We start from the raw sequence: 27161 nt of genomic DNA on the forward strand, positions 1-27161 counted from the left end.
CTTTTTTTTTGCGTGTGTTAACCAAAGTGTTTCTCACTGCAAGTTGAAATGATTAGCACTTTAATCAGCAGCAATAAGGTCTTCACTAAATTTGGAAGTGCTAGGTTATTAAACTCGTCACCTAAGTTGTTGCTGTTTGTATGGAGTCTTTTTTATCTTATGTGTAGTTCGTAATGATTGGTTTTACAGGCGGCTTATTGTGCCTGCACAATCCTCCAATCCTATCGCAGAGGGTCGCTGTATCAGGTCTGTTTAAAGTCCCACCCAACACCAGGACTTGGGCTACTCCCTAGTAACGTTTTGGTTTTATGCTGGTTTTTTTAACACTCTTGGAGAGCAAACTCTGGTCTTCAAGAGTGTTAGTAAACTTAAAATGTTATTTGGGCTACGGTGAGCCAGTAACGTTAACAGAATGTCGTACACTAATCCGGTGTAAATGGTTCACAATAACAATCCAGTTGGTTGGATGCAGGACTTCCAAGTGACATTATTGAAATCTGGTCTAAGATGATTCTTTCCTAGTTTGTGATTTTATAATCACAATATTGCGCACAATGTATGGAATCAGTGGTCTATGAATGTGCAAAGCATAGCTATTCATAGAGTAATCACTTAAATTAATTCGATTAATATGGGGCCCTCCTTAGCCGTGCGGTAAGACGCGCGGCTACAAAGCAAGGCCATACTGAGGGTGACTGGGTTCGATTCCCGGTGCCGGTCTAGGCATTTTTCGGATTGGAAATTGTCGCGACTTCCCTGGGCATAAAAGTATCATCGTGTTTAGCCTTATGATATACGAATGCAAAAATGGTAACCTGGCGTAGAAATCTCGCAGTTAATAACTGTGGAAGTGCTTAATGAACACTAAGCTGCGAGGCGGCTCTGTCCCAGTGTGGGGATGTAATGCCAATAAGAAGAAGAAGAATTCGGGTAATACTTCACAACTCACATGGGTACTATGCCGCTCACATCACTACATTAGTCCTGAGCCAATGTTTAAGTGTTCCAATGTGTAAATGCTGCGTGAAGCTTTTGAATGATTCTTGGGCTGCAACTCAGCACAAACGGGTTTTTAGTAGTTTAATTTCTTTTCGTCAAACTGATTTGTAAAATAGGATTGTATACCAAATACTGACTTTTATTTTATTTATATTTAGCAAACTGAGAAAATCTTGAAACCCTCTTATATGTCATAATGACCCTCCTTTACACATTTCATTAGGATAGAGAATATGTGTACTAAATTTGGTTGAAATCGAAGCAGAGGTGCATAAGATACATTGAAATGTCCATTTTCTAAACATTATACCTCAGGTATAATCATCTCCTTAGAATAGGGAATATGTGTACCAAATTTGGTTGAAATCAGTCTCGAAGGTTAAGAGTGATACTAAATTATTCGTTTTCTAAACAATACCTAGGGATGATCTCCCTACCGACGTAGGCAACGAACACTATAGCACTATCCGTCAAACACTATTTATTTACCTTCTCTTTAAATCCTATTTAATGTCGAACACATCATGTGAAACACAAACATGGAATTTGATAACACTGGATAACAAAATCATAATAATTACGAGTATCCACGAGGCTCGTGTTCCGAATCTGTAGTTTCACAACTTTAGAAATTGAGTGGTGACTGATGAGTGATTATTGTTTGGAAAAATTACAAATGGGTCACAAAATAGCTGGGGGTTCGTCGCTTGGTAATTTTCTCGACGTTAAAGTCATCTGCATGTTTTATGTTCAGATAAGTTTGAATACCAAGCTATTTCTACAATCTGCTATCTTAATGTCTCTATATGTGTGTGTGTGAGTCATCCTCTATCCCTCACCCAGCTGGGGGTGTTGATCAAGTAGTACTACGAATAATTTGATCATATCGCATGTTCCGTAATGGTGCCTTTTTTGTTATGAAGACTAGTACTATAAAAAGGAATCACTTTCATGAAGTAAGGAACCTCAGGAAGTGTAGGGCATGGGATGTACTAGTCGTTCATAACAGGTACAGCAAAACATCACAAGGACGCCCTTATTCGCACTAACTACTCAGGGAATAGAAGGTCGAGAAGAGCCACCGTTGCTAACTAAAGCGTGAACCGGATATCTGGGACTCACACAATATCCGCGGCAATAGTAGCAGACGATGCCCTGTGCGTATTTAGTAGTCAATGATATAAGTTATGAAGCATAATAAACATAATAGAGTAAGATGGTGTAATTCGCCGCCCCCCTCTTATGGCAATATCTTAATGTCATAAAACTTTTCAATGTAATTTACGCAATAGATGTGTTATTTGATAGTCGAACATGCATTGTGAGTTTTCAAATGAAAATTTTATAAAGAACGCGTAATAAAGCATTTAAGAAGTCATGAATAATTTGGTTTCAATTATCTCTAGCGGATTATGTCCCAAATAACGAAGGGATTATATCACAGATTATATGCTCCAGAAGTGACATCTGCTACTGCTATTTTTGGGAACTGAACATTCTTGAAGATGGAAGTGGTTGATGAAATCTTATTTATTGCCTAACTAAGTGTTTCATTGCAAGTTTTGCAAATAATAATGCGTCGCTCCGAAACGCTGCGCAATCGAACGTTAAACTTTACATGTAATCATTATTTATTTCCATTATGTAATACATAATGCTTCCACATTGGAGTTGTGTTTTACGCTGGTGATTAGGGGAGGGGAGGGCTCTATTATACCTCATTACCCTAAAATAGAATAACTGGAACTGGCTCACCAATGTAATTTGTCCTTTCGTTATTAGCAGCTTCGGAGTAACTGCAAAATGGTGTCACTCAGCCATTTGAATCGAGAAACATCCTCCGAACCGACATCCCGTCTTCGATACCACGCGCAAATCCGAATACGTCTTCGAACACGATAAGGAAGTCTCGATACAAAACGATGGCCGTCAGCTCGCAGATCATCTTCATGGGCACTGCTTCCTCCAGGGGACTTGCAACGGCGTCTGGATTTGCGTCCAGATAGCATGTTGAATTTCTAGCTTCTAATCCTTCCTTGTAATGTCACATGTCCATCAATTCGACTTGTGCGGTTTGCTGAATGGTTGATAATCTGCCGAAAAACTTTAAAAAATATGACAGCAGAAACAAACTGCGACCGTTCACGCACAAATGCTTGCTGCGACTCTCTCTGCTATTTTAATGTCTCTATAAGTGTTTTAAGAGAAACATTAGCCTCACAGAGGGCAGGGTAGTTGGAGATAATAAAAATTATCATCATTATATAGAATCTATGACAAAGAGTCGAAAGACAAAAGGTCGAAAGGAAAAAAGGTCTGAAGGAAAATATAAATACTCACGCTAATCTAATGTGGAAGCGTTGGTTTGGAAAATGGATTGTGAAAGCTTCGAATATGCGTCCGATTTGGGAATCTCGCCGGGCTCATTCAGTTGCGCTAAGTTGCGAAGGCCAACGGAAGTCAAAAGCACCAGTCTAGCGTACTGAAGGTCATAATGTACATATTTATATCGGAGTTTTTTCAGAACATTGTAAATTAATAACCGAATATAAATGGTAAATACCCGAAAGGTAAAAAAAAGGTTTAATAAAAATGAAGAAGGTAGAAGAAAAAAAGAAAATGAAAAATTGAAAAAAGGGGGAAGGATATAGAAGGAAACATGGAGTAGAAAAAAAGCGAGAAGGAAGAAGCAAAAACGAAGGAGGAAAAAGGAAGAATGAAGAAAGAAGGCTGAAGGAAAAAGTAGAAAAAAAGGGAGAAGAAAGAAGAGGGAAGAAGTAAGAAGGAAGACGGAAGAAGGAAAAAGGAAGAAGAAGGGAGAAACAAGAAAAAAGAAGAAAGGTAGAAGGGAGAACGAAAAAGAAATAAGAAAGAAGGAGTAAGGAGAATGGAGAAAAAAAAGAAAAAGAAGGATTAAAGAAAACAAATAAAAAAGAAGAAGAAAGATGGAAAAAGGAAAAAGGAAGATGGAAGAAGGGAGAAGGAGGACGGAAGAAAGATAAAGGAAGAAGAAAGAAGGAGAAGGGAGAAAGACTAAAGAAGAAGGAAGGAGGAAGAAGTAACAAATATGATGAAAGAAGGGAGGGAGAAAAAGAAGGAAGAAATATGAAGAAATGAGAAATTTGGAAAGAAGAAGGAAGAAGAAAGAAGGAAGTAGAAAAAAAAGATGAAGGAGTGAGAAAGGAAGTAAGAAATCTTTTATGATATTTTTTTCCTTCTCGATCTTTTGTCCCTTCCGACTTTTTTTCCTTTCAACCTTTTGTGTCTTTCGACCTTTTGTCCTTTTCGACCATTTGTCCGTCCGACCTTTTGTTTTTCGACCTTTTGTCCTTTCGACTTTTTGTCCTTATCCTCATCACATAGCCACATGAGCAAAGGGAGGCGCATGGTGCATTGGTTCATCAACTCCTTGTGATTGAACTTTATATACAAATTCCATCACATCTGTTCACTAAATGATTGTATAAGTGTGCTAGCATTTGTATGGGAACCTGAGTCGAATTACCTTCAGGAATATATTTCCTTTAATTAACACAGCGAATATTTAGTGCGATCAGGAAATCATGGGAACAAGAAGTTCAAATGACTGATTCTCAAACGTTTTTTTTTTGTACGAGCGTCACATTTTTTCACGGTGGTCTTATCCATCTTATATAGTTTCATCGTGATTGCTAGTTTCTTACCTATCGAGGAATGGTCACATTTTGTCAGATGGGCTGAAGTAAGTCATACAGTCATGCGAACTATCCTTTTTGCTTGAACGCCCCACGACTCGCTCTGCTGGAATTAACTTTCGATTGAATGTCAAATCGACCTAATGTCCCTTCGACTAATATATGGTACCTATGATGAAATGTAATTTGACCCAACGTCTTCCGTCTAACTGTCATTTGACGGAATGACTAAGGGCCTTTTTATGTACTGGCCACAATTTAATAATAAAACAAATAGAATTATTGAAAAGAGGTGCCTTGATATCAACTTCAATTCCTGTGCTAAACAAACTGTTTTACCTTTTCAATGCCAACATATGATTTGCCGATACATGCCATTTGGGAATTCGGAAAATCACCATATTTATGGTGCAACACACTGAATTTATAGAATGACTTATCATTTTCGTTTTCCAAGGATCAGAAATATATGTTCGCGTAAGTAATACATAGTAAGCGTAGCATTGTATATGAACTATTTATTGTAGCTTTATCCATAAGTGTGGTATTACAATGAAATCTTTTCCGTTGTAATGTAATCGATAATCAGAATGATGGTTTGATGTTGTAGGCTACGAATAATGCTTAGTAATGGGCTACGTTATATTTTACAAACTTTTTTTTACTTACTTATACTCAAAAATGCTTTTAAATTATTGAATAATTCCCAAAAGAACTTTTAAATCATCTACCAAATTCTTTTCTGCGTAAACCCTTGAAAATATTACCCTTGATAATCGACAAGCTGGTTCTTAGTGAAACAGCTGTTCGATTCTTCCGCCTTAAAATAATGCAAAGGCCATGGAAATGTTCCCTTCAAATCTAATGTGCACAGTTCGAGGAGAGACTTCTTGAATAAGCTTTTAGCGAAAAGTTCATACTTCCGCGGAGAAACTTGCACGGGCAGGCTTATGTATGCGCATCGTTGAGAATGGCGCGCTCAGAACCTTGGACGCGTCAGAAAAGAAACGCTTTGAAAGTTTAAGGCCATCGTCTTCACTACGAACGGGTAGCATAAAGAAGGTAATTCAATTCACTATTGTATGACCATACCGGCTCGCTATGGATGGGTTCAATGATTAAATAAATAATGCTGAAGACTTGCTAATGATGTATTAGCAAGTGATACTATTTAGTGTTTTTTTTTCTTAAAACCATATTGCTAAAAGCAATCAAAACATTTGTTGTGAAAACAGGAAATAAAATATGCAAAAGGGGCGACATTTAAATTTTGTTATGGGAAGTAAGGCTGGTTCAGCTTGTCATAATGCAGCCAAATGCTTTATTCTTTTTTTCTAACTTTGGGTCATTGCTCTAACTCATAGACTGGTCGGATAACACCATCGTATTTTATAATTTAGTTTTTTAGTCATCAGATACATAGAATTAGTTTTTTTTCGGCATTCTATGTTAATGATACAGTGACCCCTTCTTTAAATTATTGTCACCCCCAATGATAGTAATGGAAAACCACATTTCAGATTGTCGTAAAAACTATGTTTTGTCAATAGCTTCGGAGCGTAATATAAAAAAGGCGTCATTCGTAATTAAACAAATGCCTTAAATTAAATTAAACAAATGTCTTAAACAAATGCGTAATAAATATAAACGTAACATCATAATGTATTCAAGTTTAATTTCTGCATAATACGTAAAGTCCATAAGTAGACAAAGGTAACATTTCTTAATACTGGAAAGTTCTTTCTCATGTGTATTTTTTGTGATTAATCCCTAATCTATATTAAAATCAGAAATATCGTCTGGAATATAACAACCAATAAACATATAAACTTTCCAGTATACTCTGATTGTCATTCAATTGACAATGTACTAAGGTTTTACCATGAATAAGATCATTGTGTTCATTTCCATAGGAATAATCACTTTCACGAAAGTCAAGGTCAGTCGAATTGTGTACAGTGCTGGGCTTTGCCATAAATCGATTGGCTATGTATATTGCTTCACCGGCTCGCACCTTTTTGTTGTGCAAATGTTTACGGTAAACTTGAATTTGCTCTCTGGTTCTGTTATTGTTACTCACTTAGCTCGCTTGTTAAGGTGCACTGCGCACACCTCCCAGCAATCGAGTAACCGACGGTGAGCAAACATGGGTAGTAAAACCATGCTGACGAAGCTGACATAATGTAGATTTTCGCAAACTCGGCATTTATTTCAAACGAACAAAAAATAAACGACGTCGGTGACGATACTGCACTGACCTTATTTAGGCTCAGCTGGAGAGGTTGGCGTGAATAACGAACCTTAAAATGCGCCTGCGTCACGTCTATGTTCAGTGTTCACAATAAGAAGGCTTTAAAGAGATTCATTCTACGAGAATGAGTTATAAAAAATGACCATGCTAAAAATCTGTATATGGCGTGAAGAAAAAATAAATGATCCATAGTTTGTTTTCTTTATAATAATTAGCTGACTACTCTACAGATTACAATGATGTTCACCTTTCTTGTACACAGAGGTGAACAGGAAGGTTATACACTCTCTTGCAGGCATAATTGTGCCATAGAAGAAATCAAACTCATGCCAATTTGGCCCAGTAATAAAAAGTAATGCTCGCATTTAACGAAAAAACAGGCTGGGAAACGGTGTACATAAAGTGTGTCCATCTAATATGTTAGCCCAAACCGTTTACGAATAGTATAGTTATTATTGTTCATTGTTTATTGTTTATTGTTGTTATAAGGATCATCCGACATTGTATGTTTGTCTTAATGAATCTCTAAAAACCTAAATTCTACGATCACTTTGTCAATCCAAGTCAATATTCGAATACGTCTCGTTGAATACGATCATCATTGATCGAATTGGTTCATTCAGGTCGTAGTCATGGTGTCGTCGAGGCAAACGGAAGAAGGCACTAGAACGGAACGTATACGCGGGCACATTGATGTCCATTAGCGCCAAAATATTGGGGGCATCCGCTTCTCCAACCAGAAATTTGGCAACAAAAATCGCTTTCGCGTTTCTCCTACCCTGTCTCAGAGTTTCGATGCTAATCAGTTGACATCTGGCTGCATACGGTGGCAGGTGCGATGGGTCATTCCAGGGCAGAAAACGTAGGGCGAATCTTATGAATTTTCGTTGCACCAATTCAAATCTTTCGATCATTGTTGCTTGATACGGATCCCATACCAACGAAGCTGTTTCCATCATAGGACGGACCAACGCAACGTATGATGACTTCAACGTATATGGGTCACGAAATAGTGATTTTAGACACAAACCCAAGTTGACGACGACGTTTATGCTTAACGCCTCGCGATTATAAATAATAGCACCCAACTTAGAGTCCGGTTGAATTTTCCACTATCAAATAATGCGTTATTGGTCGATATGAAACGTGCGTAGTGCGTTCAGGAGCTATGGCCAAAACACAATTTTAAACAGTAATGTATGTCGCATAAAATTTTGTTTAAATATTGTGGTTTTAAAACTTATGGGAGTCAAGCAAGACTATCAGGTACTAGATGATGATTGAGGTTGCATCAAATTGCTCAGCAGTCCCGTGAAGCCATATTTCGTATGTATCTATTCTCAAGTGCATGATTAGTATGACAGTTTACATGATCAGCTAGACATGACATCATACAATGCCATCTCTGAATTATTGATAGAAGAATAAATGGAAAATAATATTATAATTAAGACACAATAGTGTTGTTTTTTTTTTTCAATAGATAATATGTCTAATTTTTCGACGATTATAGCTCAGCCAACATTGGCGGTCATGCTGGTCGGTCGTACGTCTTGTCCCGGTATGCGGTATTCTGACCAGTGTTGGGAAAAATCTCAAAATCTCAAAACTGAACGTGAACAATTCAAATCAATCGTTAGTTAAAATGCACCCAACTAAAACAACCTAAAAAATCATGGCTGAATTAAGTCATCCATTTTAATCATCGTAGGTTTCCGTTCGTTGCCCCCAAACTGATTTTAAACACTTTTTGGAGCGAAATGATTTTTTGGGAAATGAGTGAAATGATTCGTTTTAGTATGAACAACTCTGGCGTGATGCATTCCTTGGAATTCGCAAACGAGTTAATTTGCGCGGGAGTGCTCAATGAGTGAGATTTATGAATGATTTTACCAACACTGATTTTGACAGCTTGAAAAACCGTTTAAAATTTTTAAATTTGCATCTGTTAGTTGTATTGGGTTCCCCTTGTGCTACGCTTAGATTATGAACGTGATGTATGTACCTGGTTTTGCTTGAAAAAACAAGTTTGACTTCACAAATGCTAATTCAAGTAAAAAAATTCACCTAGCGGTGATGGTGCCTTTCTCGTGCTTTCAAAAGGGTTAAGAAATAAATGAGAAAAGTCTAAAATAACAGTAATAACTGGATAAGTCTCATCTTTCATATTTGTTTATATGCCTTTTAAAATTTCTCGCAGAACGCAGCTTGTTGCAAGCAAATCGGATGAGTGCCAAAAAATTGATTTTGTTTTGTAGATTTAAAATTAGTATTTTGGTCATAACTTCTGATCCCAAACTCCGATCCGGCCAATTTTCAATAGGAAACAATGCAATCCATTGCAAGCAAATCGATAAAGTCTAAGTGCCAAAAAAGTGAGCCACACTTTTTTGCACGCTTTTTCACAATAAATAGTATTTTGGCCATGATTTCTAAGCCCATAGTCCGATCCGACCAATTTGCAATAGAAAACATTGGGATAAGTTCTCCGTCGAATACAACTTGTTGCGAGTAAATGGTTAATGGTAAGAACGAAAAAAATGAGCTAGAATTTTTGCGTACACACACATACATTTCTAAGAGGGGACGCTTGGGAAAAATGGGGTAAAAATTAGGAAGGATTCTGCGTCGAATACAACCTGTTGCAAACAAATCGGATGATGCTGAGTACAAAAAAGTGTGTCTCACATTTTTGTGTACACATACATACATACATATATACACAAGTCATCTTCATGTTTTTAAAAAGTATCAGTAATTCAACCGGTCAGCCGAGAATCACAATTCTTGTGCCAAAACAAGTCTTCAGTCAAATTTTCAGCTAATTTGGATGAAAGTTCTAGGTGGCTCAAGTCAATTTAGTGATTTGAGCTACTTCTAAGTTTTGAAAAAATCTAACAACAGTTATAAATGACGAAACTCATCGCAACCACCTCTAAACGAAGGATTTTGGTATGCTTTACAAGTTTTATGAACATTGTGATTCATTTCACTTTGCTTTTGGTCATGTTTAAGCTACTTTTTAACTTTCAAGTGCTCAAAAATACTGTTACGCTTCAAAGTTGTTGTTCTACAAAACTCATGATTTCATTATGAATCATAACAAACTTAATGTATAACAATTGCTTGTTCTTTCCTGGTTATTTCAGTTATATAACTCCTTAATTGCGATTTACAGTTAAATTCTTAAAAATCGAATGCTGAACATTTATCATAAAATCATACGTTAGGATTTCGTGAAACAAAACACAGGAGCTTTGCCTTCTGATGATGACAGATGATTACTACGATTAACTTTCAAAATTAAATTCAAATACAATTTTAAATTGTAAAACTATGAGTCGCCGAATGTGGCAATTTAAAAGGATAAACCTTACGCCACTGGAAATAAACAAATGAAAATAAATAAATTGTATCAATGGACAATATGTCTGAATACCTTTGCCATCGAATGCATCCTTGTAACAAGTGAAGAATGGCTCTGTTGGTATAACTCTGGGCTTCGAATCCGAAGAATAATAGTTCGATACAAAATGCGTGTTCCGAAAAGAAAATTTCATCAAACTTTTGTTTTTATATTTCATGATTGAGGGGATTGGAAAATGGAAGAATCAAAGCCATTGATTATACCGTTGAAATTGATGTTGTTATGCGAGATTTAGGGAGAACTCGGCTGCCAACGACCCACGAGTGATCCTATAGCCTTTACGTATACTTAGTATACGCGAAAGGCAAAAATAGATAGTTTGAATAACGTCAAGTAATCAAACGATTGAGGCTCGAATGGAGCTTAGTGCAACGAGCACTTGCAAAGTAAGTTATTCTCTGCGAGCTTTCTAAGCCAAGTTAAAAAAATTTACAGTCACATATCATAAGGCTCGATGATACTCCTTGCCCAGAGAAGTCGAGAGCTGGGAATCGAACCTATCCCCCTTTAGTATGGTGTTGCCTATTAGCCGCGCACCTTACCGCTGAACTAAGCAAGGCATGTATCACCTAAACCTTGAAAATGGTAATAAACCTACCAACGGCATGCAACGTGATTTATTTGGCTAGAATGAATGTATTTAGAACATGAGTTTATTTTTACGTCGGTTGATCAGTAGGTATAAACTTCCAAGGAGATCTTTGATGACCTTTAAGCCCTAAAAGTTATATTAAACCAAGCAGCGTGTTTCCATACACCAGAAGTGGGTTATTTTGTTTGAAATTACTCCTTGGAGTAACTCCGTCTCCAGCGTGTCATTACGCTGGTCGTTCTGTAGGTCTATACTTCAAACAGTTCTTGGACGACCTAGAGCCTGGAAAATAATGATTACAACCTAGCGTTTTGCCATAGACCTCTAGAGGGGCATTTCTCTTGAAGTTCCTTATGAGAAGTTCATCGTAACGCTGATTGATCTGTATGTCTATACTCCAAAGAGTTCTTAAATTACCTACAAACTTTGAAAATGATGATAAACCACTCTTTGTTTTTCCGTAGACCAGAATTGGTGCTTTCATTAGCCGTTCGATAAATTGCGCAGCTACAAAGCGACCCCTTCTGGAGTATAAGTAAAAGTATCATCGTGTTATAATGTTATAGTTGTATAATCTTAATAATATCCAGCCCTCTATACACCTGGTATAACTCAAAATTCATGCGACGCCGCTAGATGCCGTTCTCCTGTTTACCACCAAGCGTTGTCCACAGCACCTAACGCTTTAATACTCCGAGTAGCCTCAGAGTAGTATATAGCACAAATTTCGTTTTCGTTCGCAGACTACGCGACTTAAACTAGTATCGAAGTCCGTAATAGGCCCTAATCACGGCTGCTATATGCCTTTTTTCCTTGTGGGTAACATTATCATCGCACGTTATTCCAAGGTACACGAATTCTTTTACAACTTTAAATTTTTCTCCATTCAGCACCACTTCACTACAACCACCAAAAATGAACTCACGTTTGTTGCCAGCGATCATGTACTCCGTTTTGCTAGTATGGATCGTGAGTCTAATCCTCGCTGTCTCCCTCTTAAAAGGCACAAAAGTCTCTTTCGTGGCACGACGATCAATACTGCTTCGGTATTGCTTCTTTGCACATTAGCTCTCCTAATCGCTTCCTCGAGCGCAATATTGAACAGTAAATTCGAGAGTGCATCACCCTGCTTCAATCCATATAAGGTTACAAATGATGTCTAATTTTCATCCGCAACCCTTACACTTGATTTCGATCCACCCAACATAACACGAATGAGCCGTATTAGTTTCGCCGGAAAATCATGTTCAAGCATAACTAACTAACATAACTAAATGAATTATTTTCGTTTCACTGAATCGTAAGCTGCTTGGAAATCAATAAACAGATCGTGTGCCTATAAGTTGTACTCTCGGAATTTATCAAGGATTTGTCTCAGATTAAGCATTTGATCAGTCGTTGATCGCCCCCCATGAAAACCTGCCTGGTACTTGCCTGCGAAGCACTCTTCAAGCGGTCTCAATCTTTTGAACATAATACGGTACATAATTTTGTATTTTTGCGTGAAAAGGCATACGATTGCCAATCCATTAATGGCGAGTTCGATTCTCGGTCCGTCTACGATGTTTTCGGGGGTGGGAAACATTCTCGACTCCCTGGGCATAGTGTATCAATTGTAGTTGCCACACAAGATACATACTTATGCAATGGCGGGCAGAGAGCTCACCGCTCCATGGATCGACTTCCATAGATCGTTGATTTTGTCGCTAACGTTGATTGCACTTATCCGTTCGTCGAGCTATTGCTGGTATTTTTGTGATACTCCTTCTTTCGATAATCGCTGGATATTGTAACGCATCGTTCGCTGTGATCCTTCGTTCATTACAGTTAACAACCGTAATCAAATTTTACTGACAACGAGGTAATGTTTAGAATCAATGTTCGGTGGCATCCGAGAAATGCTGCCCATTTGCCCCAACATGATCTATATGGTTACAAGACTCATCTTTTGGGGGTGATATTGTTTCGTGCAAAGTAGGAACTACTGATGGCTATCCCACTGGTAGCAGCGCAATTTACTAGACATATGCTGATGTCGGTGGTAGCGGAGTGAAGGTTCTCCCTATCGATTATGGGACTACTCTACCGATCTGAGCGCTCGCGTCTCCGATTACAATTTTCACGTCATGCTCACTCTTCATAAGCTTTAACAAGACAGTCATAAAACGTGTCCTTCAAGACGTCGGATTTATCGTTTGATGGTGCGTAGATGTTGACTAGGCTGTAATTTATAAATTTGCCCCGTATCCTGAACACACAGATCGGTTCGCTATCCACATACATTTTCCCATATAAATTTACAAGTTTAGCACTTCCCAAACATTGACCGATTTGTCTGAAATTTTGGCCAGAGCATGTTTTTTGAGCCACCATAATTAGTTATAGCCTTAGCATTAGTATTAAGCAATTCGTACAAATTCGTAGGTAGTACAAGCATAGACTATTGCGTGTGGAAACAATGTACCTCTTCAACAGTCGAGATCTGTCCTGGCCACGTCTTTGCGAATGCTGAGGAAGGAGAAGTATTGTTAGTTGAACATCTACTTAAGAAGAATGCAGAGAGCTCTACACGGGTAGAAATACGTTCCCTGAAATGAAAAAAATGATTCGTGATTTCATAACTCCATCATGTTTTCATGCTATGAAAATACACCATTAATATAATACTAAAGATTTCATGATTTATTTTAGCGTAACGCATCCGATGATTTGGTTGTTGAGATTGAAAAAAACGAAGAAAAGTTCAACACAGGGCTCGTACTCGAGTCCACTGAATGAGAGTCCGGCGTGCTACTTTCCAGTCATTCTTGCTTCTTGGAACGGAGTGTTAGAAGTATAACCGGATATGCATTTTGTCATGATTTCCATGAACTTGCCAGTTCATGATTTTCATGATTTTTAGGGCATGCATTTGTTTCCGTGTACGACCTCTCATAGGTGCCACGGGCAGCATGGATATATGTACTGTCACAAAATCTTGAACTCCTTCCTTACCTTTTTTGTCAACCCTGGTGGGTGGAACCCTCATTATAATCATACCTTCATGTAAAGAAAAACTGTGTTTATTATTTTCTTAAAATCACCCTATTAATTCAAATTAATTCACCTAATTGTGATACTGTCTTTCTCGCATTTAGCTAAGACACCAACGACCATCTTGGTTCAAATCACCATTTTCATCATAACTTTTGACCAGCTGTTGTCAAAAAACATGAACCATCATTATTTAAAATAATAAAAACTGTAACAAAATTATAACAAAAACGGTACCAACAACACTTGAAAATTAAAGCAAATTGTTTAATTGTTAATCGATTGTTAATCAGCCATAAAAGTTAATTTGTGATATTGCTCTACACATTTCAATTTTTCACCAAAAAAAATCTATATACTATATTCAATATTCGTGATGTAGTGACTCTCGTTATTAAGAAAATGAACTTTACCTGCGCGAGGAATCTTAACCAACATTAATTCCAATTTATGTTGACAGAAATGGAAGCAGAATACGGAAATTTGGTGTGTTATTGCGAAGTTTGTTGGCTAATCCGTGGTACCTTGCTTGACACTACCTTGTACCTTGTACCTTGGAAAACACACTATTTTAACAAGATAAAGCAAAACCAATGGCCATGCTGCATGATCCTGAATGGGTGAGTGGATTGGCCTGCAAATCAGGAATCAACACTTCGAACTTTTATTACAACGTGCAAACTATTGAAACCAAATTCAAACAATTTGGCACAATTAATTATCGAAAACTGAATCATTTCTATAATCCTTTAGAAAACAGTCGAAGTCTTTCAAAAATATTTTTCAAGCCATTCGCTAATTTTTGAGAATACAGTTCCTTAACACCGTTTACTGATGTAAATGATGTAAACGAGCTCAAATCTAAACTTCAGAAAGACTCATCTTTCGTAAGTTATTTTCTCTATCCAGAAGTACACATCTGTAAGAACAACTCTTATCAAGAATGAAAGCAGTAAAAAGTTATTGTTGATCTTCATTATCTGCTTGCAAAATTCGATCATCGATTGTGAGATCAATGAGATCAAAGCATAGTAATAGTAATGCATAGTAATTAATGCAAAAACTATCTATTCCCCTAAATTGCTTTTTTAGCCTTTCTTATGTGATTTTTTCAATACATTCTATGATTCACGAGAAAGGCATCATGGTGGATTAATCTAGGTTTGTTTTTATTTATTTGAATATTTATTTTCTATTTCCAATACCCCTTACGTCTGGAATAGTATTAGAATAGTATTAATTTTGCAAAAACAAAGTTTTACGTTTTATTAAGCTTTGCTCTTAATAATTCTAAAATCGAATTCTATAATCCTCAACCCATTAAACCGGTTTAAGTTGAAAGCGAAACGTTTGTCCGATCCGATAAAAACGAGAGTTCAAGCACTTACTCTGCAAGGCATTGAAGTCGTTTGTTTTGCTTATTCCCTTTTGCATGCTTGCTTGCTCGCCCGTCGCTCGAGGAAACAACATTCAATCGGTAAAGAGCGGTCGTTGTAACACTTTCTTTGAATGTCTTCTAGCAGAAGCAAAGTAAGTCGTCCGTGCATTAGGGCATGCCTGTAAATGCTAGCGATTAGGAAAACAGATTATTTACCATCGCTTATTCATATGAAAAGATGATAAAGGTATGCACAAAATAGCAGATAAATGAATGCATCAATCACTTATGTGTCCTAAACACCCTTAGGACTACATAGGCCTACACAGAAGACTCCCGATTTGGGCGGCTGTTTGCTTTGACCTTGCCTTAGGCTTTGACCTGAGGCTTTGTCGCCACAAGCCGCTGGGTCTGCTTTTGCTGCAGCATGCGATGTCTAGCCGGCTTCCAGTCCAGCGCTTACTTACAGATTTCTGTGCTGAACTTTTTTTAAATAAATTTTTCAATCTCGACAAGCAAATTGTATTGGATACGTTACGCGAATATAAATAATAAAATCATGAATTATATTCGTAGTGTAGGTATATTCATATCATATAAACACGATGGATTCACGAAATCATTTTCTCATTTCGGGGAAAGGACTTTTACAGCCCATCTCTCAGCGCATTTCCCCAAAACCATGATGCCCCATAACACGCTCAAAGTCCGTATCGTCGGAGCCGATCTTCGTACAAGTAGATCCTGATGACACCTGATGTGTTTTACAACACATGGAAGTTCAGCAAAATTTTGCGGATTTCCAACGAAAATTTTACGGATTTCCTACGAAAATGGTTGGTGTGTACAAACACATAGAAATTTAGATACAGTTTCAAATATAATAATTATAATAATTATAACTACCTGTAGCTGCAAATAAAAATAATTCAAGCAATCAAACTTAAGAACAAATCGTCACACCCTATTGGTACAACTATAATTTCGCCGAGGAACGCTTTTGCTTTCTTCTACGATGTTATCTCATTTATACCAACAATATTATACAATTTCAACAGCAGACGATACCATCATCATACTACTCACGCAAGAAACAGAAACCTGTGGTAATAATCACACACCGTTCAGAGAGATGAGTCATTCGACAAACACGATTCGTTATCCTTAACGAGCAATTATACAAGTCTGTTATCTGTTTATTAGTAAAATGTTCTGAAAATGATCGACACAAACGTTTCAAAAAATTTCCTTAAATTCATACTATAGAAATTAAACAAAGAAAATTGGTAGACATGAACTATTCTATACTAAAACGCCCAAGACAAAATCACATTTGAAGTTTCTCTATTTTCTTGGTATTTAAGAAAATACTAGAATATTTCGTACTACCAGGGCAGGATTCACAGGGCTTCGGCTGTCGGTCGGTTGTTGCCGTATGATTTGCTTTGTCAAACGTGAGGTTTGATTCTTGTACAATTTTCAAATCGCGATCAATGAAATTAAAGAAAATTTGCAGGATCTTTTGTGCGGAATTTTCAAAATATTGTAGTCAAATAATTTTATAGAAATTTCAGTTGAAAAATTGCGAAGAAATCTCTGAAGAAGGGTTCTATGAGGAGTTGAATAAACAAATTTCCACATCTCGTAAAGGAAAAAACTGTGTGGTGGAATTTTCGTAAGAATTCATGAAAGAATTGCCGCGGAAATTCATAGAGCGATGAATTGTAAGAAACAAATCAGCAGACATTCTCTCTTGAATTATCGAAAGAAATTTCGAAAGTTTTTCCGCAGGAATTAACCAAATAATTTTGTAACAATGTTCCATGCGATTTTCACAGGAATTTTCGCATGTATGCTCGAAAGATTTTCCGCAGATTATTTTGGAGGAATTTACTCGAATAGCGAAAAAAAGCTATAATAAATTTCCGCTTAAAATCCCACGAGACTTTTTGCAAGAATTCTCATTTATTTAGTCTACATCTAAACACTGAATCAACAATTTGATGCCACAATACACGGTTCGAGGCCGCATCTCTTCATCCTCGAATACGCCCCACGCTCGCCAAGTCGTTTTGCACCTGCTCTGCCCAACTCGCTTGCTGCGCTTCACGCCGTCTCGTACCTGCTGGATTGGATGCAAACACCATCTTTGCAGGGTTGCTGTCCGGCATTCTTGCAACATGTCCTGCCCATCGTACCCTTCCGGCTTTGGCTACCTTCTGGATACTGGGTTCGCCGTAGCGTTGGGCGAGCTCGTGGTTCATTCTTCGCCGCCACAAACCGTCTTCTTGCACACCGCCAAAGATGGTCCTAAGCATCCGTCTCTCGAATGCTCCGAGTGCTTGCAAGTCCTCTTCGAGCATTGTCCTTGTTTCATGTCCGTAAAGGACAACCGGTCTTATTAGCGTCTTTTACATGACACATTTAGTGCGGTGGCGAATCTTTTTTGACCGCAGTTTCTTCTGGAGCCCGTAGTAGGCCCGACTTCCACAGATGATGCGCCTTCGTATTTCACGACTAACATTGTTATCAGCCGTTAGCAAGGATTCGAGGTAGACGAACTCCTCGACCACCTCGAAGGTATCCCCGTCTATCGTAACACTGCTTCCCAGGCGGGCCCTGTCGCACTCGTTTCCGCCCACAAGCATGCACTTTGTCTTTGACGCATTCACCACCAGTCCAACTTTTGTTGCTTCACGTTTCAGGCGGGTGTACAGTTCTGCCACCTTTGCAAATGTTGAACAACAGGCCCGAAAGTCCATCACCTTGTCTTAGTCCCCGGCGCGATTCAAATGAACTGGAGTGTTCGCCCGAAATCTTCACACAGTTTTGCACACCATCCACCGTTGCTTTGATCAGTCTGGTAAGCTTCCCAGGGAAGCTGTTCTCGTCCATAATTTTCCATAGCTCTATGCGAAGATGAACAGATGGTGCGTTGGGACCTGGTATTCACGGAATTTTTTAAGGGTTTGCCGTACAGTAAAGATCTGGTCCGTTGTCGAGCGGACGTCAATGAAGCCGGCTAATGGTGACAGACGACGGAAGATGATCTGGGATATCACTTTGTAGGCGGCATTAAGGATGGTGATCGCTCGAAAGTTCTCACACTCCAGCTTGTCGCCTTTCTTGTAGATGGGGCATATGACCCTTTCCTTCCAATCCTCCGTTAGCTGTTCAGTTTCCCAGATTCTGACTATCAATTTGTGCAGGCAAGTAGCTAGCTTTTCCGGGCCCATCTTGATGAGCTCAGCTCCGATACTATCCTTACCAGCTGCTTTATTGGTCTTTAGCTATTGGATGGCATCATTGACTTCCCTTAAGGTGGAGGCTGGTTGGCTTCCATCGTCGGCTGAACTGACGTAGTTATCTCCTCCGCTGCCTTGACTTTTACTGCCTGTACTCTCAGCGCCATTCAAATGTTCCTCGTAGTGCTGCTTCTACCTTTCGATCACCACACGTTCGTCCATCAAGATGCTCCCATCCTTATCCCGGCACATTTCGGCTCGCGGCACGAAGCCTTTGCGGGTTGCGTTGAGCTTATGGTAGAACTTGCGTGATTCTTGAGAACGGCACAGATGTTCCATCTCCTCGTACTCTGCTTCTTCCAGGCGGCGTTTCTTCTCCTGAAAAAGGCGGGTCTGCTGTCTCCGCTTCGGTCAATAACGTTCCACGTTCTGCTGGGTACTGCAGCGCACGTGCTGCACTCTTCATCGAACCAATCGCTCCGTCGACTTCGTCCCATATACCCGACGTTGTTCTCCGCTGCGTCGTTAATGGCTGCTTTGACTGTATTCCAGCAGTCCTCAAGAGGGGCCCCATCGAGCTCACCCTCTTCCGGCAACGCTGCCTCGAGATACTGCGCATACCGAACATTGTTATGACGTATAGTTTTGGGCGCCGTCTAACCATGGTCAGAGTCGATGTTAGCGCCACGATATGTCCTGACGTCGATAATGTTGGAGAAGTGCCGTCCATCAATCAGAACGTGGTCGATTGTTGATTCTGTCTGCAGTAGTGATCTCCAGGTGTACCGATACGAGAGGCTGTGTTTGAAGTAGGTGCTGCGAATTGCCATATTCTTGGAGGCGGTGAAATCAATTAGTCGTAGGCCGTTTTCGTTCGTCAGCCGGTGAGCACTGAACTTCCCAATAGTCAGTCTAAACTCCTCATCTTGGCCAACCTGAGCGTTCAAATCTCCTATGATGATGCATAGTTTCACTTAGAGTCCCTCGCTGGCACTCGGACGATGATCAGCCATCCCTAACATGGAGAACAGACGCTGTTGTGAGCCGTTCCTGACATGGAAAACAGACGCTCAGTAAGATTTGCCCCTCCGGAGAGTAGCAAACCCCCCCTTCCCTGTCAGCATACGGCCATAGTTCCCACCGGGGTTGGTTACCCGATCTTCCCTAAAGTTGCTCGTATCCCGGCCAGCACCACGGGGAGGTAGGGATAGGAGTTGCTGGGTGAGAGGCTAAGGACCGCAAGATGGGGTCTATTTTATTCCTTCAGGTACGCGAAATACCAATGGTACGCTTTACCCAGCATTTGCCGTGCAAGAATTCTAGCAGTTGAATTTCGGCAGATAACCGACATTTCGGCAAGAATTTCCGGAAAAAAACTTCTGTAGGAATTCTCGGAAGAATTCTTAGAGATTTTTTTCGAAAATTTCCGCTGAAACAGTAAAGCCTACAGAGCAATTCCTGCCGAAAAAATAGCGGATGAATTTTATTAAAAATTCTTTTTTTTTTGCAAAATTTTCCCAAGATATATAATACTCTTGAAGAGAAAACGTCCTCAAAATTGTGATAACAAAAATAGTTATTTTGTGCGTAGTCGGTCAGAATTTAGTTTTGACTTGTGCGAGTTGGATTTCATGTCGCGCGTAAATGGTGTCTAATTGGGTTTAATTTTAGTCGGCGCGGATTTGGCGTGAAATATATGGCAGGACACTCATAACATCACTATTATTTAGTATTTAAATAAACGAGTGACTGTTCAGTTGGTATACCATAGCTTATTCACAATAAAAGTCCTAATGCCGGACAGGAATCGAGTAAAGTAACTGCGAGCGTTCCCAGGGATCGATTCTTGTTCCCGTACTGTGGAACATCATACACGAAGGAGAATGCGCCTAAAGCTCACACCTTGCATTAAAATAGACGGGTTTGCGGACGATGTGGAACTAAAGGTAGTTGATGATACGCTTGAGAAAATAGAATGAAAAGCATCCTATAATCCCCATGCGATTAGCCTAGTGGAAAGCTTAATTCCAGGATACTCATGTTTAGGCTGACCAGATCATTTCGGTGAAAAACGGGACAAACGCACTTGCAAAACGGAACATGTCAAAAACACTTGTGATGAAATTCAAGAGCTGTGGAAATTTCAAAATTTATGGGCGTAATTTTTATTCAACGTGTAAGAAGTTAGAGAAAAAACTTAGAGTTAATCATTGACCAACCTTCTATTGTATTAAGTTAGTTGTGGGAAAATATTAAACTTCAAATATTTCACTCTTCAAATGGGCGCGGAAAAACACAAGGGAACAAAACATTACGCATTTTTTTCAAAATATTTTTAAAAAATTGATCGACTTCTCGAGAAATTGGACGGCGCGACGAAAATCCCGAGGTATCGTTTTATGGTAAATTGATGAATGTCGAATTGTTCGTGTCTATAATTGACTATATTATGGAAAATGCTACGTTTCATACTTTCGCAGGTTGTGGCAATTGCTACAACTTGGCTGACGGTGAATGCTTTTCACCTCGAGGTGGTATACTGTCTTTTAACTGCTTCGTGCGTTTCTTGCTTTCGCCGATTTGTCTGCCGTCGCAGATCGCTGGTATAGAATAGATTTAATGTATCTGAGGACAAGAAAACTAAATTATAAGAGACTATTTTGAACGATTTTGTTATCCGACCTCCATAACCGGGTAGAAGAAAAAAGCAAAAGAATTACAAATTTTACCATTAATATATGAATAACAGAATAGCAAAATCTGATGTTAGTTTGTTTGGTATAGTTGCTAAAATAACAAAAATAATAACATATACATAAAATGTAGATGCGGGTTATTTTTTACCATTCTAACGTGCATTTTATTAGCTTTCATCATGCAAGAAATATACGCCACTTGGTGTATTATTCTGAGTTTATTAACTTAAGTGTCCCGTAAAGCTGGTAGATCACTTTTACGTAGTGTTTTACGGTGTAAGATCTACCAAACCGAGCCCTAGCTTAATTCATTTTTCAAGCTAGTGCAATAAGTTGTGGTATTTCAAGGATTTATCGTATTTAGTCCTCTCTACCAATTGCAGTTTTTGAATTATAACAAAATTAACTTTACCTTGCACATGGTTGAAAAACTCAAAATCCTCTCGTTTGGAGCTACATTGTATGCAGCGGAAACAGATTTTCTAGCAATTAGTTATAAAACCAGGGCCCATCGGCCTGGGCTGAACTAACTGCTGGAAAAAGATCGAGCTAGGGTTCTATGGATGTACTAACTCTTCATGAACTGGTAAACAATGGTAGTTTGAGGAACACACGGAAATTCTTGTTACTGAACAATATCCCTAGATTGAAATGGTCTCGTAGATAGAGCTAAATCCCGGGTTTGTAGTTTTACTGGTGATATTCTAGAAGCAAGACAAGGATGTGGCTACGGCTCTGATGCATTGCCAATTGACAGTATTACTGTTCTGTTTTCTCAAGAAAAGATTTGATAAGGGGCGCGCCTTCAATGAGATTGCGCTCTCTCTCAAGGGTCTAAATAGTGGGACCGTGTCATGTACTCTGGTAAAACAAAACAAGAACTGAATCGAAACCGATACTTCATTACTTCTCAATAGTAATGGAGTAATTCGACATGCACTTAAACACTAAGGATACGGGAATGCTACAATAGATCTAATAACTGGTCGCAGTGGCACACCCGAACGGGAAAAAAAACTTAAGTGTTGAACTCATTAAATGAAAGAAACAAAAATTCATTGATAATTTTTAAATATATTCATAAGAGAACGCGGCTGACTCCATTCTATACAGCATCACTTTCAAGTCATCATATACCTATATTTCACCCAAATACTTCCGTGTTTGTTAGAAAGAATATGTGCGGCGTGGCGCCGGTGAAATCCTGTTTGAGTTGCGCGGAAGTATTCGGCTGAGACAGCTAAAATTCAAATTCAAACGAGTGAGGAAAATTGACTCACGGAACTGGTTGCAGCACACACACACAAAATCTGATTCATCCGAATCTAAAAAAAGACGCTTCCTCTGCAAAAATTTGCCAATTGAGTGTTATATTTGATATGAAATGGTAACCAACTTCATAACTAAGCTACCTTGATTAAAACAAAATTTCGAACATGTTCTCGTTATTGTAAGAATAATCACATAAGCATACCAATGAAATAATTTGTATTTCCATAAATTTGAAGTAAAGTAAATAAAGTGTGCGATTTCGAATCCCCAAATCAGTAAAATGTTGGTCATTTGCAAAAGAAGGGTCATAAACTAAGAGCTGTCGATGGAAAGGCTCTCTGAAAGGCTTAAAACATTTATTCAAAAGGCATTTAAAAAAACATTTTTTCTTGGATGGCTACTTTTAGCATAGTTCAACGTTTTTTCCAAGGTTCAATAAATGGGTCCGGCCAAACCAGGTGTCTTAATTATTCAATACAGAGAGAGCCAAAATTCAAACATGAATCCTTCCTGTCGTAATCTGTTTCAACTTGAATTAGTTAAACACGATTTTTTTTGTTAGATGCAAGTTTGATAAATGCAAAGATTAATATTTTAAAGAAATGACCGGCCTTGTCTGAAATTTGGGAAACATTGCTTGGAAGTCTGCAAACGAGTTGTCGCTGACGTAAAAAAAGTTCGACGCTTGCCACCGGTCAACCGCCAGCGTAGATCGCGTGAGCGTGATCGTCTTGCAGCATCACCACCTGGAGATGAATATGCCGGTAGCACACGGGCAGCATGCACCTTCACTTAAGAAATGGTTATTATTGCGCCGTTGCAAATCAGCAAACCATGTTTCAGACAGTTTCAACATTTAGTTTTAATTCATTGTTTCCACATTAGGCACCTAACGACACCTTGGTAAGGCAAAATAGCGTACCCGAAGAGTAACCTGTCGATCGTTGTTGATCTGGCTATGTCGAAGTTACAGTTACGCAGTTTTCTTTGTGTAATGGTGTGAATATTAGTATTAGTACATTAGCGCAAATTCGAAAAGAAGAACTTCGACCGGATTAATTTGAAAGAAGAATGTTGAACATTGCTGTCTTTTGAACAGGTTATTTCTCCGGGTGATCCCACCTGGAAACAGTTTTAAGGTATATAAATCCCACGGATTTACAAATTCTAGATACTTATGCAAAATAGTGATGTCACGTGTGCCGCATATGGGCACTATATTGACGCATGTGTCTCTGCTTCGTATGTGTTAACGTTATTTTAAATTATTCATTTCCAGGATAAAGAGGATTTACGTAACCAACTGCTTTTCAATTTAATGTGTCTGAAAATAGAAATTTTAAGTTTAGAAATAGGTTTGCGTAAAGTAGATTATTTTATTATTTTTATAAAAGTCTAACACTTCGCATTTTAGTGTATCTGTCCCATTATTAATTACATTCGCAAAACAGGCAATTTAGGCTCAATTTTTGTCGTCACTGCTGAATAAAATCACAAAAATGAGCAATAAATAAATGATCGCACCAATTATTTGTTTTCGAATGGTATTGATTTGGGTAGGGGAAACCGCCAAATGTTGAACGGCTAAAATGCTTGCCTATTGTTGAACGCCCATAAGAAATGCAAGTGGGTTCAACAATAGGCGAAGAAATTAGCCGTTCAACATTTGGCGAATTACCCTACATTGTATGAATTCAAGGAGGAAAAAACTGTATGGAATTTCGGCACTTACAAATTTGGAAAGTTTTCATCCAATATAATGTAAATCATACAAAATGAAGAATCGATACTCGGTTTTCTTCAGGAAACGATGAAGCTAATCGTTCTGAACGCAACCGTTTTTTTTTTCGACTCTGAAGTCGAAGGGAACATTGTCTAATTTGAAATTTAAAAATTGTAACCGTTTGGTTACAAATTGTAGATTTTTGTTTTGTATTTATGTTGTTTTGTCGGAGCCTTCACGTTTCTCGTGTAATACCAGCAGAGCTACCACAGAAGCGTTAGGGTTTGGTACCGCTGTAATTATATGAGAGTGCTATAAAATATCCAACATGGCATCAAGCTTGGATAAATGCCATGTTGGATGAAAATGACATGCAAAATAGCGGGAAATATGGAGGGAATTTCTTTTAAAAGAGGAGCCATTGCCCAAATTCGGCCTCTTTAATATCAGGCGTCCGTGTGCTGAAGAAGTGTTTTTTTAATAAGTGCAGTTGAAACAGTGTGTGAGAACCCCCCCCCCCCCTTCCTAGCAGGAGCTAGACTTTATAATTGGGGAAACCTGTTCAGGTAATTCGACGCTGTGCACTAGAAAACCCGGTTTTAATACCAATCGGTCCTTTAGGACCTCTTTTGTTTCTTCCTCTACCTTTTGTGGTAGATTCCGCTCAGCACACGGCTCGGCCCGCGAAGCCAATCGGCTTCCGCGCCTAACCGTAAAAGATCGTGGATCCTCAAAGGAGGACCTTTATCTCGGGCCGTAGGCCCTAACCGAAAAGGAGATTTCCCCTCTCGGCCGTCCAAGGTGGCTAAGCCACGGCCGGCCGATCGCGCCTACGAGGGAAGACGCCTGCCCACCATTGTCCAGCAACGCCCGCTGGTCCCGTCGGACGACGATCGTCCGCATAGCCGCTCGCCTCGCTATTCCGGCGAGATTTCTGGCCGCACAGCTGGACAGGAGTCGCTGTGTCGGCTATTTCGGCCCCGTCATCATCAGCAGCAGCGGTATGTACCGGTACGATCGATTAAATTAGGATACACTTAACAAATTAACACACAATTTGATTACACAGAACAACACACACACGCCACAATTAGGAATCAATAAATTATACAAGAAAAGTGAAAGTTCCTGTGTTGTTAGTTTTGTTTACCGCGAAAAACCCTTGATTACCCAGTAGTTAGCCGACCCTGGGATTGCCGGAGAGTCTCTTGTGTCCTGGTCTGGCCTGGCTATTGATTGTTGTCGATTAAAAGAAATATTTAGTTTCAAAATAGAAGGAAAATACTGAAAAAAGTGGCACTTGACTTAACTTTTGACAGTTGATATATGGGCCTGATTTGGGCTGATAGTTCATTCGTTCTGAAATGTTGCCTTTACAGCACCAGAAGTTGCTCAGCCCAAAACATGTCTTAAAATGTCTTAAACACAAAAATATCATTTTCACTGACTTAGGGCCAATTTCGGCATCTCCGATTAGGTCTTAAGCCATGTTTAAGCGTATGAGTAAGCACCACTTACGAGTTAGTCGGAGGTGAGGAAATTAACCCTAAGACAATTAACAGATTTTTTTTTAATCGGATCATGTATCCTTGACCGATGCACTATCGTTTGCAACCATGAACGAGATAGGGCTTCAGGACCCAATTGTGTAATTGGGTATTAGTTCAATACGTATCCTTATTTTAGCATGCATTTTTTGTCGAAACTGTTAATGCTACGATTTTATACATATTTTTAGATTATTTTTTTGAGTGTAGTTACAAATTTAGAAGGAATATTTTTTAAATATGGAAACGTCACATTTAACAAAAATAACGGCAGGCATAACCGATTGATGTGAATTCTAATTACAATGTAAATTACTATTTTACATCAATTTGATCTATACAGATGACTTTATGACAAATGGTAGAATAACATTCTCTCGAATATCATTAACCCTGAGTCTTTTCGTCTTAATAATTTTCTTCCGGTTTTAAGGTCCAAACGCTTGAATCGGCCATTAGCCGAAATGGACCAAACGCCATGAAGCAACTGCAACATAAATGTAAAATATTGCATCTTCTTATATATAAAAATGAAATGGTCTGTGTTCGTATCCGCATAACTCGAAAACGGCTGGATGGATTTTTTTCATTTCTTTAGCAGAAACATTCGTTATAGTTTCCGTCGGGTTTATATGATATTTCCTCATGCGAAAATTACGCGTAAGGTTGTGCAAATTGTGAAAAACTAAAATTAGGATTCGTATGGGAATTTCACATGAGCATTTTCGCCTACTACGCAGGACAACGTCTGCCGGGTCGACTAGTATCTTCTAAATTTGTATTATCCCGTTGCACCGTTTGAGAAATGCAATGGTTTTTAGTTCAAAGACTTTATGTAAAACATTAATAATAACCATAACATTTCTTTTTTTTCAGCTTATTCACGGGACTATCAACACTTAGATAGCAAAATGACTGCAGTTGAAGTGCATTCGGGCTATAAATACTATGGAAAGGAAAAAGATGTTAACAAAAAGATAGTGTTGAATCACCTGAATATGAGTGTGACTAGAGGATCAATGTAAGTAAATAATATAAATTAATATGTTGAGCCATTAGTTCAATGGCCGACCCGAACTTTTGATAGCTGGCTCGGAGGCCCATAGTGTTTTTTTATCTTTCGTTTATTGTGGAGGCTCAATTGCCGTGAAGCGTTACGGAGCCGAAATCAAGTTTAACAATTCATTTCTTAAATCTTATACATAATGTTAGTTCTGGGGAACCGAAAGACTCGCAGTTTGGTCGAGGTTAGGAAATACAATAATATAGTAGGAAATGAAGGGAATTTAGGGTGCTTAAGTAATTAGGTTGCTGATATTCACAT

At 38.7% G+C, this 27161-nt stretch overlaps 1 protein-coding gene across 1 annotated transcript in view; it reads left to right on the forward strand.

The window, feature by feature from the left end:
• LOC134205234 (ABC transporter G family member 20) overlaps positions 1–27161 on the forward strand; it is a 119141-nt gene that overhangs the window by 40529 nt on the left and 51451 nt on the right. The window contains exon 3 of the mRNA XM_062680306.1: positions 26714–26858. Coding sequence (XP_062536290.1) covers positions 26749–26858 — 110 coding nt within the window. The 5' untranslated portion in view covers positions 26714–26748. The remainder of the gene's footprint in view (positions 1–26713; positions 26859–27161) is intronic.

The sequence above is a fragment of the Armigeres subalbatus genome, chromosome 1 (assembly GCF_024139115.2).
Source record: "Armigeres subalbatus isolate Guangzhou_Male chromosome 1, GZ_Asu_2, whole genome shotgun sequence".
Taxonomy (NCBI): domain Eukaryota; kingdom Metazoa; phylum Arthropoda; class Insecta; order Diptera; family Culicidae; genus Armigeres; species Armigeres subalbatus.